Here is a 12,682-nt window from a genome sequence, read left to right on the forward strand (position 1 = left end):
ACTTGGCTGCTGGGTCGCAGTGTGAACTGACAATAACATACTATATCATATCAACCCATGAAATGAAAATTAAAACAGGCTCAAAAAAGTCGTCAGTGATGTTACCCATGTTTTAAATGACGAGTTTGTATACTTCTGCCCTCTGGGAGAAGATACAAAGAACCAAAGTGGAAGTACATCAGATTTAAAAAAATCTTTGTACCAGCATCAACCAAGATGCTGAACGAGGCTCTGAAACAGCAGTAACTGTGTGAGGATAGATTATCCACATCATGTGTGCAATTAATGTTGCGTCTTCCTCTGTAATGTATTTTTGTTTCTCATTGATGTTTTATGTGTGGCTGTAGCTGGGGTGTAGCTGGGGTGAAAGCCCAAGACAAATTTCCCTTTTGGACAATAAAGTTTACCTTGACCTTGAATCCATGGACCCACCCACATCCTATACATCGCACCCATCTATACATCAAAGATCCTTATACTGCACCGCGTTCCACGCCTCGCCAAAAAGTATGAAATGGTATACTTTTGGTTTCCTATAATTGGGCATCGTGTGTTTGTCAGATCTCACCGAACGTCCTGTAATCTGTACGTTGCCAGATCTCGGTGAGAGTAATTTTTTCGTGTCAGAATGTTCAGAAGTGTATGTGAGGCTTGTGTTTGTGAGGATTGGTTCCAATATTCATTTCAGTGACTATAGTATCATGTAGCGAAAGAAAGAACCGGTCATATAATCTCATAATCATGGCCACTTCACTATTGGAATTAAGAGACTCACCTTGCCTCGATCTGCTCTTTGGTGGTTTTTTGGTCTAACCCTAAAACATCATTAGAGGCTGGGGCTCACTTTGTCTGCGTCCGTGTGACTCTGGCTGTCTCCCTCGCGTGTGGCAGCGGTGGCTGAACGGTTTGCAGAGCGGTCTTGATATCGGAAGGTCGCTAGTTCGTATCCCCGGACCGGCACGTTAAAATTACCACCGCTGAAGTGCCCTTGGACAAGGCATTGAACCCCTACCATGAAATGTTCTATGAGCATGGCCTGGCTGTAAACAAGTTATTGCGCTTAGTCCAGTTACCCTGGGTAAATATAGTACCTTTCCTTTCCTTTGTCTCCTTGTGTGTCCACCCCCCCCGTCCCCCCGTCCCCCCCCCCGTCGCTCCCTGTAGTGCTCACCCGTCCGGAGGTCCAGGTGCAGTTTGTCCGTGTCTGCGTTGTAGACTCTGCTGAGCTCCAGCTCCATCTGGAAGGTCTGGCCTCGGCGGATGATCATGTCGTCTCCGTGGAACTGGTCCGTGTGGTGCTCGCTGCGGTTCTGACCCGCCTTGGAGCTCAGCAGGTCCACCGAACACACCGTCAGCTTTGTCTCTATCTCTGGAGAGGGAGACAGAGAGATGGAGACAGGGAACAGACAGTCAAATTGTTATTTTGCCCCCCCTGGAACCCCCTCAAAGACATGGAGCTCAATGGCCTAACTCAGTGTTCTTCCCTAACTTTGTTTTTGGCTCGAGACCCAAAAAGAAAGATTTGAAGTCGGGATTTGAAGCCGGGACCCAAATTAGTGAAAATAGCAGATGTTCAGCGACTTGTAGAGCCGATTATTGTCAATTAATGTAATTACTAATTATTGCATTTAGAAAAATCATTGACATTGTTTTTAATTCATGAAGATTTTCCAAAAAAAATTGTTGGGAAAAAAATGAAATTGTAGGAAACAAAAACATTAAGGGATATTTATACTCACGACCCACTAAATATGATTCTGATTCAGATGAAAATGTGTCTGCCACTCACAAACTCCCAGTGTTTGGGAACCAGTGACCTATTAACTGATTGTTTACTAATGACGGTTACACATCCCTCTTTCCTTTACCTTTCATCTCCGTGTCGTCCCCGATCTGAGGCAGCGGCTTAGCGGGAGGTTCTTCGGGGAGCGGTTTGGGTTTGGGGGGAGGTTCCTCGGGGCTGATGAGCGGCGCCGGAGGTTTGATCAGCTCCACCCTGTCCGTGACGTCTGTGCCAGCGGCCTGGCGCGGCTTACAGCAGCACGGGCACAGCTTGTGGTACCAGCGGCGGCAGCCTCCTCCGCATCCTCCTCCCTCCTGCTTCTTGTCGCCCTCCTCGTGAATGGTCAGCTCCACCCGGGTGGGCGGGGCCGCCGCGGCGTGGAAACGCCCCACGTCCGCCGTGCCCCGTGGCACCATCCGCTCACCTGGCATTCTGATTGGGGAGACGCCATATGGTGTCAAAGAAAGATAATATGTCATCCATAAACGCATCATAGAACGGTGCAGTCAGTAGACACTCTTCTCTCTATCGTACTGATGTCTTGAACATCAAGGGGGTCCCCAGATGTTTAGCTTCATGTGCAACATTGTTTTCTCACTCAAGAGTAAACAAACCAACATACACATTCGAATTGGCCAAATTATACGCAAGAAAGAGACAAACATTGTGAAAATAGCCGACAGAGAGAGAGAGAGAGAGAGTACGTTATCTTTACTACACAGATGTATTTTCCAATATGCAACAAAAGCACAGCTCGGAGTGGAGTCGCTGCTTCTTGGCTTGGAAAGGAAAGCCAGCTGAGTTGGTTCGGGCATCTGGTTAGGATGTAGACTGGAACTCACCTATGCTTTTTATGGCATAGGCAGCTCCCGGCAGGATCCGCTGGGAGAAACTACACGCAGCTGCATGACATGAGACTAATTAATTAGAGCGACAGAGAGGAGTGTGTGTGTGTGTGTACGTCAATTTAACAATGGTGCAGACGATCAGAAATCAGCAGAGTGAGCGACGTTTGCGCTACTCTATGCGGACCCATACTTTTTTTTCCTTCCTGGAAATAAAAACGCCTGGGTTTCCGAGGCTAGTTAGATGCCTTTTGGGCGTCTCCCTATGGAGACTGGCCTTGGATCACCTCGGGAAGTTACTAATGTTGCTCTGGAGAGGGAAGTCTGGAGCTCTCTGCTGGAGCTGTTGCCCCCGCGACCCGACTCCGGATAAGCAGTTGAAGATGGATGGATGAACAAAAGCACAATTGTTCGGGTTGTATTTTATTTCATTTTAGTCTTCAAGTTTTCTGTTCACACATTTCTTAATTCTAGTAGGCAATATGCTTAGCCTACATATATTATTGTACATACATGTCTTACTTTGGATTGTTTTTATTTGACACTTGCCTTGGCAATGAATGCACATGTTTCCCTCGGCGATAAGGCAGATTGGAATTTAATTGGAAGAGGGAGCGAGGGAGATAAAGAAGAAAGAGTTAAAGAAGATAAATGTGGTCGATGGTTGGACAACAGACAGACGGTGTAGAGAGAGATATACCAACAGGGTGAGGTCGGTCACTGGGGTGGATGAATGGAGGAGGGATAGATAAAAGCCACGGGAGAGATGGGAACCGTGTTGAGAAAACAGATAAGAGAATCGAAGAGAAGCCGGGGTTGTCTCAGAAGAGTGAATGCCTGTGGGTGCAAATAAGGTCTAAACTCCATCACAGGAGTTGTTGTTGGTTTACATAAGCATGTCAGTCCGTGGTCAGGTCATGATGTGTATTGTGCTGTGGTTTAATGCTCCACTAAAAGATTCGCATGAGTTTCATCATCTTCATCTCTCTCTCCTCAGTACCTCCTCTCTGTATTGTTCCCGAGTTGGTTGGTACTCATGACTTTGTACTGAATGTGCTTGTCTATTATTTCTTGCATTCGTTTTCCCACAATTACCGCATTCCAGACTTGCACTTTCCCTCGACCGTCTGCTCGGCTGCCTTTTCTTCGCAAAGCATCCTGGGTGTATTTAGCCTTTTGTCCAAAGTCACCCAAAACTCCCCGAGCAGGGCCAACATGTACTGTACTGTACTACGGTACCTCCTCAGTCCTCATACGAGCTGTCGGATTCCATCTGCTCCATTCTGCCCAGCTGCTGGGTAGCGAGCAACGTGTGTGTTTTTGTGTAAATGTGAACACAGATTGGGTGTTAACGCTACAGTGCTTCAGTTGTTGTGCATTCATCATTCTGTCAACCCCGCGCACGCACTCCTTATATCCTACACCGATAATCACACCGTCCGTAACTCCATCTTCCTTCAAACACAACACAATTCACACAACGGCAAGTGATTCCAGCACAGTATTACCGTTTGCTCTTTTGTTTTTACATTTATTTTCTTTCTTTTTATTTTATTTAAAACTTTCTCAACAATTCCCGATTCCCTATAGGCCTATATTCCAGTCCCTTGTGCTTTGATACTACAGACGGTCCTCTATAGTCTCCTCTGATACACATAATGTCAAGACTAACAGTCCGACAGGCATTAGTCCGACACATGCGTGGCTGGTTAAGACTCACCCGAGGCTCCCAGACCCCGGTTAAAGCCCAAACCACACCAAAGGGTCGGGTTGGGACAAAAAATGGTTTTAAAAGGTCAACCACACCAACGCAACTCATTGCAACTCAATGAGTTGCACTTGGTGTGGTTTACCTTAAAAAACGGTTTGTCCCGACCCGACCCTTTCCGTGGCTCCCGACATGCGTTGCGTTGCCGGTTAAAACTCAGCCGTGGCTTCCCAGTGAGGTTAGGGTATAGGGTTATGTCAGGGTTTGGGGTTTAGGGGTTAGGGTGTGTCAGACTAATGCCTGTCAGGCTGTTAGTAGCACGTCGGACGAAACACATGCACCCAATTAACAGAGACCGCCATCAAGAATCTGGAGTCAATTTTTTATGTACTTACATACATAAAGAATGTGAAAAACCCCCCTCAGCCACTTGCAGTGCAACATAACACATCAAGCCTATCCAAGATGCCTATCTAAGGCTTCTTTATCATTAAAACTGACAATTGTCTTTGTTGGAATGCCCGGCCTAGCCAGAGAGGATTCAAAACCCTATAGTCTCCACCGCGGTGGTGGTGGGCTGGAACTTTAGCCTCGCACCACCCGAGCGCCTTACCGTGGGTTGGTCTATATTAATATACAATGCATAGGCTAAGCATGGGCTCAGAGTCAAATGGCATATGTGTCCTGATATTAAAGTTACAAAAATAGTTTACAATCAGAGGAAGGACAGTGAAAGGACAGAGATACTTCTCCACTACAAATTTCCCTGTTCTTTCTTCCCCGCCTCTCCCTCAATCTAAACATTAAAGGCAACACTTGGACTGAAGCCTAGTGCTGTTAAGTCTCAGCCAATATAACCCAAACAAGTCCCAATGGGACTTTGGTTGGCTCTTGTAAAACAGCAGCGAAGCTGTAATGAGCTGCTGCAATGCACTCGGTGAGGAGAGACTCTCTCTCTCTCTCACTAAACAAATACACAGATGTCCTACATCGTTAGACACACTGCACCAAACATCGTGTTTGCGAATATCTATGAGAGGCAACAAGCTCGACTAGACATCTTCAACTCGGGATGCTTATCTGTGTTTCACAGTAATTTAGGTCGGGAGTGGCTTATTGTCAGTATCAGCCGATAACACCCAGGAGTCTGTCTCTGTTACAATGCGCTAGACTAGACTCCTGGGAGATGGAGTCTGAGGTGGAGCTCCACACCTACCATCAGCTCCCAGTACTTCCCGGAGTATCGAACCCGTGACCTTGTGGTCCAAAGGCGAGAGCTCTACCGACTGAGCTACCCGGACACAAACACTTTAGCACTCCTGTGCTTGAAGTAAAGGTGTGAAAGGGTGAGGAGTCAACACACAAGAGGTGTGAATGATGCCACACACACTTAATTAAGTTGCACACTTGGGTGCATATAGATACTTTGTTGCACGCCGGTGTCACATGCTGAAAAGTACATATTTGCAAGCTCACAGCGCATCACATAATTATGCGCTTATAGATTGATCATCTAATTTGCACCAGCCATCCTGTAATAGAATGGATGAAATTGGTGTGGAAGATTTGTAGCTACACTGCGATATATACTGTAGGCCATAATGTCTTACAAAACATCACCGTATATTAAATTATGTAGTATTACATCATGTCAGTATAGGCTATACAACAATTTTGTTGTAAATGTGTCCGAATGCATCATGTTTCAGAATGATAAACTGGCAATATTCTGGCGATAATGGAACTTGCGCAAAAAATAATATCACCCACTGATTCACACCTGCAAAGCTGTGATGTGACAATGAAACGGATTGCGATTACACACTTTGATGCGTTCGGCTCTGCCATGGATGGCAACGTGGTCAAGTCAGATAGTCTGAGTCGGACAAGGCTGGGGAAGACACTTTGAAAAGGCAAATATTGACAGTGTGTGTGTGTGTGTGTGTGTGTGTGTGTGTGTGTGTGTGTGTGTGTGTGTGTGCGTGTGCGCGACGTACATAGAGAGAGCCTGTATATACAGTATAATTTCTGTATAAATATGCAGTGTATCATGTCAGTGAAAAATTGTGTGTATACGTGATTTCTCAATCTCAACTCTGGCCTCTCTCTCTCTCTCTCTCTCTCTCTCTCTCTCTCGTTCATTTGCTGGTCAGATAATATTCCCCTCCCTGTGGTCAATTGTTTCTAAATCCTCCAAATATTTGACAAAAAAACCCATTACTAAATCATAGTGACTCATACAATAAGACAGACTGAGTATGTACTGTATTACAATATAACATCCTCCCTAAAAACGCCCAGCCGTCTCTTTCCCTCTGGAGGCCAGTCTACATTTACAGTGAGAAACCACTGGTGGAAAAGAAAAGTACTCAATTATTGTTATACTTATACAGTAAGGAAAATATCAATATTCCAATGTAGAAGTAGTAAAAGTCTCATATTCAAAATGTACTCAGTAGTAGAAAGTAGAAAATACTCATTATGCATTTCCATTTCAGGTTTTGTTGATGTTTAAGCATCTTTTGAAAATAGCCGATCTACAAGACTAAAACGCGTCACTTTGCGACGCATTGGCCCCTTTTCCACCGGGGTTGAACCGGTTCGGTTCTTTCTTCCCGCTAAATATTGAACCAGTTCCACTGAAAATGAGTTGGTTCCGAACCATAAACGTTCGTACCCAATGTGAACCACAAAACGGTGGTTCAGCTTTGTAACTGCACGCAGCGCTTTGTGAACCGAGACGATATAAGTGGGTGTGTCAGTCATAGAGTTATATATCTATATCTATATCATATATATACTCTAAGGTGTCAGTAGGTTGGAACTCGTCAGTGGGTTGGAACCAAACGTATACGGATGCATCGCGATCCAGAATCCAGCTGAGACTTGCGGGGCGTTATAATAACTTGACATCACAACCTCGTGGATACTGTTTACATCGGTTTGTGTTGTGCAACGCCCTCGGGGCGTCTGCGGGCATGACGGATCCTTCTCCTTTTCAACATTTTGTGTTGAGGTATAATAATAGCGCCACCAAATGAACCGGCCGTCAATCTGGTGGAAATGCAGCCGGTTCGCGACCGGTTCGCAAAAAGCACCATGGTTCGGAACGGCACTGGTTCTGAACCGAAGTTATTTTGGTGGAAAAGGGGCCATTGTGAGATCTGCTATTTTCAAAATGCCGAAATGTATATATATATATAAAATAGGGCTGAAGTGGCTAATGTATGTTTTGTAATAATAATACAAATCTACAAAGTATAACTAGTACTTAACTAAAGTTTTCAAATAAATGTAGTGCAGTAAAAAGTACAAGATTTAGTGGAGTAGAAGTAAAAGTACTCAAAATTGGAAATACTCAAATACAAATACCTCAAAATTGTACTTAAGTACAGTACTTACAGCAAGTAAATTGACCTAGTTTACTTTCCAACTTTCACTGGTGAGAAGCACATGGATATGACATTTAAAGGATGGCAGGATTCAACACGTACGTTCTCCGGGTGCAGAAGAGTCATAAATGACAATTACTGTAAAAGTTCAGACACATCTTTATATTATATGAATCTGCCTTTGCTCTGAGCAAAAGCTCTATTGCCAAATCAAGACTATATTCACCATCTTCCTGCTGCATTCAAATCCTGTGCTAATTACTCTGAGAGAACGAACAAGCCAGCAAAAAGAAACATAAGCTTAGAAAATGGTAGCATCTGTGTGACGCATTTTACGTCCGGACTATTTCAAATATGATAATAATATCTCAAAATGAATACGAAATAATTATATTAATGTTATCTCCAATGACGATACCTCAGTCATTTGTCTGATAAATGATGCTTTCATTGATTAATACGTACGTACAGTATTGACGGTCACTGAGGTGTCAAAGTAAAGTAACTCCATAATGGATAGCATTTCTATAGTGCTTTTCCAAGTGCTCAAAGCGCTTTACAGCGGTCCATTCATTCATACATGGGGAGGTGAAGCGGCGAACAGTCGACGCCAGCGTCCTCACTTCCCACATTGTGGGGTTCAGTGTCTTGCCCGAGGAGCACATTGCCCATTGTGGACAGGAGGAGCCGGGATTCGAACCGACGACCCACGGATCATTGGTCGACCTGCTCTACCTCCTGAGGCACGGCCGCCCCCCATGCTTCTGTCATTAGCCCAAAGTGCCCCTAAAGTGCACACTCTGCCCGGCCTCCACCACCCTGCCCCAGTCAGTCAGTCAGCTCTGCCCGGCCTCCACCACCCTTCCCCAGTCAGTCAGCTCTGCCCGGCCTCCACCACCCTTCCCCAGTCAGTCAGCTCTGCCCGGCCTCCACCACCCTTCCCCAGTCAGTCAGCTCTGCCCGGCCTCCACCACCCTTCCCCAGGCAGTCAGTCAGCTCTGCCCGGCCTCCACCACCCTGCCCCAGTCAGTCAGTCAGCTCTGCCCGGCCTCCACCACCCTTCCCCAGTCAGTCAGTCAGTCAGGTCTGCCCGGCCTCCACCACCCTTCCCCAGTCAGTCAGTCAGTCAGCTCTGCCCGGCCTCCACCACCCTTCCCCAGTCAGTCAGTCAGTCAGTCAGCTCTGCCCAGCCTCCACCACCCTTCCCCAGGCAGTCAGTCAGCTCTGCCCGGCCTCCACCACCCTTCCCCAGTCAGTCAGTCAGTCAGCTCTGCCCGGCCTCCACCACCCTTCCCCAGTCAGTCAGTCAGTCAGTCAGCTCTGCCCGGCCTCCACCACCCTTCCCCAGTCAGTCAGTCAGTCAGTCAGCTCTGCCCAGCCTCCACCACCCTTCCCCAGTCAGTCAGTCAGCTCTGCCCGGCCTCCACCACCCTTCCCCAGTCAGTCAGTCAGCTCTGCCCGGCCTCCACCACCATGCTTTCCAGAAAAGCTGGCATGCCAGCTTTCTTTGGCATGCCATGCCAGCAGGGCTGGAATCCATCCAAATTCAAAGTTGCTGCTATGGCACAAACAACAAAAACAACAACACCACCACCCACTTTAAATGGCCAGACTTGGCGCCACGACTGCCGATGTCATTCCTATAAAACAACCATTAAGACTCGCTGCAATTAATGCCAGATGTGTATGTATATAACATATAAGTGCCTAAAGAAAGGATTCAACGTAATTAATTAAACTGCTGTGCTCGTCCGTCTCTTTCTGTCTGTACATTTACAGTGAGAAACCAGTGGTGGAAAAATTATTTATTCTACTTGCAGTAATTAAAAGTATCAATATATTCCAATGTAGAACTACTCCGTTACAAAGTAAAAGTCTGAAATGTAGTCAAAATGTACTACTACTACTACTTTACTTAAAAAGTACAAAAGTGGTGGCATCAAAATGTACCGAAAGTACCAACAGCAGAAAGTACTCATTATGCACAATGTCCCGTTTCAGGATTTGTTTCAGCTTTCGAGGCTTCCCAATTTAACCCATTCTGAACCCATTTTGGTGTTGGCATCATGTCGTGCTTTAGCTATTGAAAAATAGCAGATCTACAAGCTCATATCGCGCCACCGAGTGGCGCGATACGAGCTTGTAGGTCTGCTATTTTTGAAAAATCGAAGAATGACTGACATAGAAACATAGCTTTATCAGAAAACTGTCAGGATGTAGAAGACGTTTATAGAATCTGATCTCAGGTCAGAATGGGTTAAAGAGTCCTGCATGGGGCAGGACTGTGGACACTAGGGGTCAGGGCAGGGTGTCCTCCATGGGACAGGACTGTGGACACTAGGGGTCAGGGCAGGGTGTCCTCCATGGGACAGGACTGTGGACACTAGGGGTCAGGGCAGGGTGTCCTCCATGGGACAGGACTGTGGACACTAGGGGTCAGGGCAGGGTGTCCTCCATGGGACAGGACTGTGGACACTAGGGGTCAGGGCAGGGTGTCCTCCATGGGGACAGGACTGTGGACACTAGGGGTCAGGGCAGGGTGTCCTCCATGGGGACAGGACTGTGGACACTAGGGGTCAGGGCAGGGTGTCCTCCATGGGACAGGACTGTGGACACTAGGGGTCAGGGCAGGGTGTCCTCCATGGGACAGGACTGTGGACACTAGGGGTCAGGGCAGGGTGTCCTCCATGGGACAGGACTGTGGACACTAGGGGTCAGGGCAGGGGGTCCTCCATGGGACAGGACTGTGGACACTAGGGGTCAGGGCAGGGTGTCCTCCATGGGACAGGACTGTGGACACTAGGGGTCAGGGCAGGGTGTCAGTCCTCCATGGGACAGGACTGTGGACACTAGGGGTCAGGACAGGGTGTCCTCCATGGGGACAGGACTGTGGACACTAGGGGTCAGGGCAGGGTGTCAGTCCTCCATGGGACAGGACTGTGGACACTAGGGGTCAGGGCAGGGTGTCAGTCCTCCATGGGACAGGACTGTGGACACTAGGGGTCAGGGCAGGGGGTCCTCCATGGGACAGGACTGTGGACACTAGGGGTCAGGGCAGGGTGTCAGTCCTCCATGGGACAGGACTGTGGACACTAGGGGTCAGGACAGGGTGTCCTCCATGGGGACAGGACTGTGGACACTAGGGGTCAGGGCAGGGGGTCCTCCATGGGACAGGACTGTGGACACTAGGGGTCAGGGCAGGGTGTCAGTCCTCCATGGGACAGGACTGTGGACACTAGGGGTCAGGGCAGGGTGTCAGTCCTGCTTGGGGACAAGACTGTGGACACTTGCAGAGGACCATTAAAACAGCAGCTAAAATCATCGGCACTACAGAATTACCCAATCTCCATAACATCTACACCACTCGCTGTATGAAAAAAGCCCATAACATCATGGAAGACACCAGCCACCCCGCAAATACCCTGTTCAAACTACTCCCCTCCAAAAAACGCTACCAGAGCATCAAATCTCGTACCACCCGTCTCAGTAACAGTTTTTACCCCCAGGCAGTCAGGCTGCTGAACAGCTGACCTTGAACTGTATTGCACTTCACTTCACTTCACTTGCACTTTTCTTTACCTGTTTTTGTCTTTTCTTGCACTATAGATGTTTGTTTATGTCCTGTGTATGTAAGACTGAGAGTGCTCTGAGCAAAATAAATTTCATTGTATGTATACTCTGTATCTATACAAATGACAAATAAACCTGAACCTGAACCTGAACCATGGGACAGGACTGTAGACACTAGGGGTCAGGCCCAGGGGGTGTCGGGTTAAAGAGTCCTGCATGGGACAGGACTGTGGACACTAGGGGTCAGGCCCAGGGGGTGTCAGGTTAGAAATGTCTCCCTTTCTTGGTCATAGAACAGCAGGGGTGGCATTGCTAGCATTTCTTAAAGTTCTTAGAGTACTAGCATTTCTATATTTAAAGTACTAGCATGTCTTACTTACTGTAGATAAAAGTATCCGTAGGCTATTGCAATGTCGAACTACTCTACATTGTAAGAGTCCAGAATGCAAAAATTACGTGTAGATCGGCTATTTTCATATAGTATATAGGGCTGAAGTGGTTAATGTATGAAAAAAATCTACAAAGTAACTAGTTACGTTTTTTTAATAATTGTGGTCCAGACCACTAGCCTGGATTTCAAGGAAACAGTAAATACACACTCAGCAACTATAGCACACACATGGCTTGTTATAAAATTATACATAATTAAATACATATGAGCAGAGCTATGACATAATATATTAAACCATTCAATGTTTTGATTTTACACTCTCTCTCTCACTCAGTCTCACTCTATTTAGAGTGGACCAAAGAGAGTTCCAGTCAGAGTTTCTCCCCCCTTCAAAGAAAAAGAGCCTTTCTCTGAAATAAACTGTCCGGTCGATGCACCGCTAGAGTCTACATTAAGGTCAACATCCATTCCATTTAGTTGACTTGACACCTGCCTCTAAAGCAAGCAAGCAAGCAGTGAACACAGAACAGCAACTCTGTACCTAAGGCTCTTGACAAAGTGAAAGCCTACAGCGCTGTGTAAACGTTAGCCTAAAGCCCTAAACTAACGGTTCTATGAAGAAAAGGTATTGAGAAATACATTCTTACTTTCTAGGGGTGGTTTTCTTCCTTGCTTTGATCAGTGGTAAAACGTGTGGACTGCGGGCTGCGTCCTGAATGACTATCCAGTCAGTACTGAAACTTTGGGAAGTTCTTTTTCAGTTGCACGCCTGGTTCTTGGACTGGAGTATAAATATGCGTGCACTGGAATGCCTACAATAGTTTGGGATGACACACCCCTCTCTCTCTCTCTCTCTCTCGCCCATCCCAGCCTATGATCCCCAGGCATCCCAGCCTGAGCCAGCCCACCCTCACTTACTTACTGCTGCGCTTCGACAAACTTGCCCAATGTCCATGCATGCCTTTGCCCTTGTGTACGCGTAGATGCAAGTGG

General features: G+C 46.9%; 1 protein-coding gene across 1 annotated transcript in view; it reads right to left on the reverse strand.

Annotated features, from left to right (window-relative positions):
• The window catches only part of LOC310870856 (protein-glutamine gamma-glutamyltransferase K-like), a 42,672-nt gene extending 30,209 nt beyond the window's left edge, over positions 1–12,463 (reverse strand). Inside the window, exons 1-3 of the mRNA XM_083782201.1 lie at positions 12,337–12,463; positions 1,869–2,215; positions 1,172–1,369 (exon numbers count right to left, since the gene is read on the reverse strand). Of these exons, the coding sequence (XP_083638327.1) occupies positions 1,172–1,369; positions 1,869–2,214 (544 nt within the window). The 5' untranslated portion in view covers position 2,215; positions 12,337–12,463. The remainder of the gene's footprint in view (positions 1–1,171; positions 1,370–1,868; positions 2,216–12,336) is intronic.
• Between the last annotated feature and the right edge of the window lie 219 nt (positions 12,464–12,682).

The sequence above is a fragment of the Protomyctophum parallelum genome, assembly GCF_964188405.1.
Source record: "Protomyctophum parallelum genome assembly, chromosome: 14".
NCBI classification, from domain to species: domain Eukaryota; kingdom Metazoa; phylum Chordata; class Actinopteri; order Myctophiformes; family Myctophidae; genus Protomyctophum; species Protomyctophum parallelum.